Raw genomic sequence first — 4,815 nt, 5'->3', positions numbered from 1 at the left:
ATTTTATATTTATTCATGATAATTTTCTCATTTATCAGTAAAAAAAACTATATATAACAAATGAAAAAAATATTTAAAAAAAAACAAATGCAGAATTAGTTAATTTATAATATAAAAAATTTATCACGTAACAAACATATTTTAGTTTCTTTGTCTTCTGCTTTGTTCCTTAACTTTGCCTCCTTCAAAACCAAGTCAATAGCACAAAACTTGAAACAAAAACCAACATGGTCCTTCTCAGTCTTATGTCTCTTTCTCTTTAACAACCCCCTCCTCTCATATCTCTCCAACACAATATTAAAAGCCTTCAAACACCCCTCATTGACATGCTTCTCAGTCCCAAATGCTAAGCAAGGTTAGGTGAAGATAGCAACCTTAAGCACCATCAAAACCTTCCTTTTACAGAATAACCTGACGTGGGATCTTGCAGTGTTTTTTTCAACATTGTCATTGATCAGGGTGGTGAATTTAATTGACAAATGAAAAAGAACTAAAAGTACTAGTTGAAGAGGAGGGACTCCAAGCAGTGTTGTTGTTGTTTCTACTTTTTGTTTTTGGCGTTGCCTTGTGTTTTGGAACAAAATGTTGCTGCAGATATCGCCGAGTTTGAGGCATGTCACCGTGCTTCCGGGAAAAGGGTTGAAGGAGTTTATCAAAGTGAAGGTTGCATCAAGGAAGCTTTCTTATCGGATGCTCTTTTATTCACTCTTGTTCTTCACTTTCCTTCTTAGGTTTGTGTTTGTTTTGACAGCAGTGGATAACATTGATGGAGCAAACAAGTGCTCTTCCATAGGTACATTATCAGTCTCTCTCTCTCTCTCTCACACACACACACAAAACACATACATGCATATCAGAAACACATAAAGAGGTACCACAGGGTGAATGAGGCTTATATTATCAATATATCAAAGCACGCATGTATTTTACTATGCTTTGAACTTTTCATGATTTGCAATAGCTATTTGTCTGCATTCAATGTTTTATGATTAATGATTAATGGCGCTTCTATTAAAATTGTGTCTATTGTTTTTCAATTTCGGCTGCTCAAGTATAGTATTCATTTAGAAGAAGCACTAGACTTAAATATCTATGAAGAGTTTCTTTTGTTGGAAATGTAATTTTTGTAATATATATTTTGTGCAATATAAGTGTAGTAAGAATACTGTTAGGTAAACTTGATATCATCGACTTGTGTTTTCTTTCTAAAAGTAGATAGGTTTGCATTTCGCCAATATCAAATTCTAATTTCTAAACTCACAAATATAGGGTAATGATACATTCGGTAACCCTTCTTTCAATTGAAACAGGTTCATGACTCTTTAACATATAGATATTAGAATTCCAGTAAGTTTGATTAATTGTGTATGTATATGACCTTTTAATTTACCAAAAAATAATGCTTGCAGGTTGTCTGGGAAAAAAATTGAGGCCAAAGATTTTGGGAAGAAGTCTTGAATCAAATGTAATCTCCTTAACTCTTCTAATTAAATTTGTCAGCATGTGAATCCATGTGTAACTATTTGACCAGAATTATCTAATGGTGGCTGAAAACGACACTGATTTCTAATAGGTTCCAGAAGTGATATACGGAATATTAGATCAACCCCTTGGCAAAGAGGAATTAGAGGGAAGGTCTGATATTCCCCAGACATTAGAAGAGTTCATGACCCAATTGAAGGAAGGTGGATATGATGCCAAGACATTTGCAATTAAACTAAGAGAAATGGTACCATTTTGCATTTTCCCACTCTTTCAAACTAATGCAGAAGCAACAGTTTTCCAAGTTCAAGTCTCAACTTAAATTCTGAACATTTTCTTAGGTAACGCTTATGGAACAAAGAACCAGAGAAGCCATAGTTCAAGAATATTTATATCGCCATGTCGCCTCAAGTGGCATACCGAAACAGCTTCACTGCCTTGCCTTAAGGCTGGCCAACGAGCACACCAACAACGCAGCCGCGCGCCTTCAACTACCCTCTGCAGAACTTGTCCCTGCCTTGGTTGACAACAACTATTTTCACTTTGTCCTGGCCTCAGACAACGTTCTTGCAGCCTCTGTGGTTGCAACATCGCTTGTTCGCAGCAGTTTGCGACCTCAGAGGGTTGTTCTGCACATAATTACAGATAGAAAGACATACTATCCCATGCAGGCTTGGTTCTCCTTGCACCCTTTGTCACCTGCCATAATTGAGGTCAAGGCATTGCACCACTTTGATTGGTTTACAAAGGGAAAAGTGCCTGTGCTGGAAGCAATGGAAAAGGATCAAAATGTTCGATCACAGTTTAGAGGGGGATCATCAGCTATTGTAGCAAATACTACTGAGAAGCCAAAAGTAATTGCTGCAAAGCTGCAAGCACTTAGTCCTAAGTATAACTCAGTAATGAATCACATTCGGATACATCTTCCAGAGGTAAAAATGATGGAAAAAAAATTATGAATCAAAGTTATTTTTGTATAACTGATTAACCTTTTTTTCCTGTGATGCTTACTTCCATAATACATTTTTCAGTTGTTCTCAAGTCTTAACAAGGTGGTCTTCCTTGATGATGACATTGTGGTGCAAACTGATCTTTCACCTCTGTGGGACATTGACTTGAATGGAAAAGTCAATGGAGCAGTAAAAACTTGCAGTGGAGAAGATAAGTTTGTGATGTCAAAGAGGTTGAAAAGCTATTTGAACTTCTCCCACCCTTTAATATCCCAAAATTTTGATCCCAATGAATGTGCTTGGGCTTATGGTATGAACATTTTTGACCTTGATGCTTGGAGGAAGACCAATATAAGCTCTACATACCATTACTGGGTAGAGCAGGTATATATAAGTACTTTCCATCCTACTATAATACTGTACAGGAAAAGAACAAGTAAATTACTTTTGATTTGTTCAAAACTAAAATTTGAATTTCCATATTGGAGAAAGGTAGTATAATAATCCACTATTTGTGTTATGTTTTATGCAGAATATAAAATCAGACCTCAGTTTGTGGCAGCTAGGAACATTACCCCCCGGATTAATAGCATTCCATGGTCATGTCCACACTATTGATCCTTTCTGGCACATGTTGGGATTGGGATATCAGGAAAATACAAGTTTTGCTGATGCTGAGACTGCTGGTGTAATCCATTTCAATGGCAGGGCAAAACCATGGCTAGAAATAGCTTTTCCCCATCTAAGGCCATTGTGGACCAAGTACATTGACTTTTCAGATTACTTCATAAAGAGCTGTCACATTAGGGCATTGTAATTTTGATCATGAGAAGATGTAGTCTTTTTTATGAGTGGAAGGAATGGTATTTGCATAGAGGAAGATGAAAATTGAGAGGACTTCTTCAAAAGCATATATACCCACCCACCACTACAAGTGACAAGACAACAATGATATGACTACTTTGCAAGATGCACCTTCGTTTTGATTTTCCATTGTTAACACTTGGGTTGAAATTCTTTTTTCTCTTCAATTATAAGCATGAGTATTTGTAGATCATATTCATATATATATATATAAAAGAAAATGTAGTTCTTTTGGAAAACCAACATGCAAGCTAATGGATTAAGATGTAAGATGAACAAATAAAAGATTATAAGGGAGAGATTAAAGGATCAAACAAAAATTAAATTGTTTTTGAACCGAGCTTGAAGTCACACAATAACAACCTCATTATGACACCAAGGCTCAGCTATGAATATGTAATTATTTTATATTAATACAATGGTATAAAGTTTCACCGCATCTATTGTGTTCAATTTTCACCATATATAAAATTCATTTGGATCAACAACAATCATATAATAAATTGAGAGACATCCCGTAATCTATAATCTAACCAAAAAAAAGACATAGAAAAAACTGATCAAGAAAAAAGTTACATAAAGATATGTAACTATATTGATGCTTAATATAAAGAAGTCAAGACTTACCTCCCAAATCAACCCAAATTCTGATCCAAAAATTAGTGGCATAACGTGAAATACATTCATTGAGACACATTCACAAACATGTTTTCCCCAGTGTTGGTGTTAATAAAAAAAAAAAAAAGAAATCTGGCCCCATTGAAGACCAAATCACTGATGAACTTCACCAATGCTTAGGAGGGCCTTGAACTTAGATACAAACACTTTTTTATTGATAAATATTAATTGTTAGTTTGTTAATTTTGGTCAGCACGAGGAATTGGATTCATAACCTTTTTCTCCTTCTCATCTTTGTTAACCATCCAACCAACCTTATATATGTAACCACCTTTATTTATTCTCCTTCAACAAGAAAATTCCATTTTTTCATTGACAACCCCATCTCTCACACTTAAAACTATCTTTTTTCTTTTTTCTACAGCCCCTTCAACGATAGAAAACCTCACATGAGCCCACAAAGCCAATGAGATCATCAAAGCTACTTTTTTCCTCCAATGCATCATGTCCTGTTTTCATCAGAGCACCCACAGAGAAGTCTTTGACACCAAACTATTGCGACAACTGCAGAATTTAAGGCCCATTTAGTTTTCAGAAAACATTTTTCTATTTTTATTTTCTGTTTTGCTTTTTAAAAAAGAAATTTTCATTTTCAAATTTTTAGATTTGGAATTTAAGGCCATGTTTATTTTGACTTATTATTTTTTCTGTTTTCAAAAAATGAAAATGTGATAGATTTAGTGCTTCTTTGGATTTACGTTGCATTCTCCATAATCACGTTTACTAGCTAACATGATATTAAATACATGTTTAGAAATTCTGAGTTAAAAATAACTTTAAATATCTTTTAAATTGGATAAAAAATTATACTTAATTTTGTTACTTACTTTTAGAATAAAAA

The 4,815-nt window shown here is 34.4% G+C and overlaps 1 protein-coding gene across 1 annotated transcript; it reads left to right on the top strand.

The window, feature by feature from the left end:
* The first annotated feature begins 323 nt into the window (after positions 1-323).
* LOC114417034 (probable galacturonosyltransferase 12) lies at positions 324-3,536 on the top strand. The gene is made up of 6 exons (XM_028382118.1): positions 324-793; positions 1,410-1,465; positions 1,574-1,729; positions 1,824-2,414; positions 2,514-2,816; positions 2,965-3,536. The coding sequence occupies exons 1-6, from the start codon at positions 583-585 to the stop codon at positions 3,247-3,249; spliced, it is 1,602 nt and encodes a 533-aa protein (XP_028237919.1). The 5' UTR covers positions 324-582; the 3' UTR covers positions 3,250-3,536.
* The last annotated feature ends 1,279 nt before the right edge of the window (positions 3,537-4,815 follow it).

This window comes from Glycine soja, chromosome 6 (genome assembly GCF_004193775.1).
Source record: "Glycine soja cultivar W05 chromosome 6, ASM419377v2, whole genome shotgun sequence".
NCBI lineage: Eukaryota > Viridiplantae > Streptophyta > Magnoliopsida > Fabales > Fabaceae > Glycine > Glycine soja.
The sequence above is the reverse complement of the archived record's forward strand: the minus strand, read 5'-3'. Positions and strand labels throughout refer to the sequence as shown.

What these genes read in the sequence shown, in the direction of transcription:
- LOC114417034 (XM_028382118.1), top strand. Translation starts at nt 583, where the DNA reads ATGTTGCTGCAGATATCGCCGAGTTTGAGGCATGTCACCGTGCTTCCG. An exon ending in GAAGAAGTCTTGAATCAAAT is followed by an intron (nt 1,466 to 1,573) that starts GTAATCTCCTTA and finishes GATTTCTAATAG; the next exon opens with GTTCCAGAAGTGATATACGG. An exon ending in ACCATTACTGGGTAGAGCAG is followed by an intron (nt 2,817 to 2,964) that starts GTATATATAAGT and finishes TGTTTTATGCAG; the next exon opens with AATATAAAATCAGACCTCAG.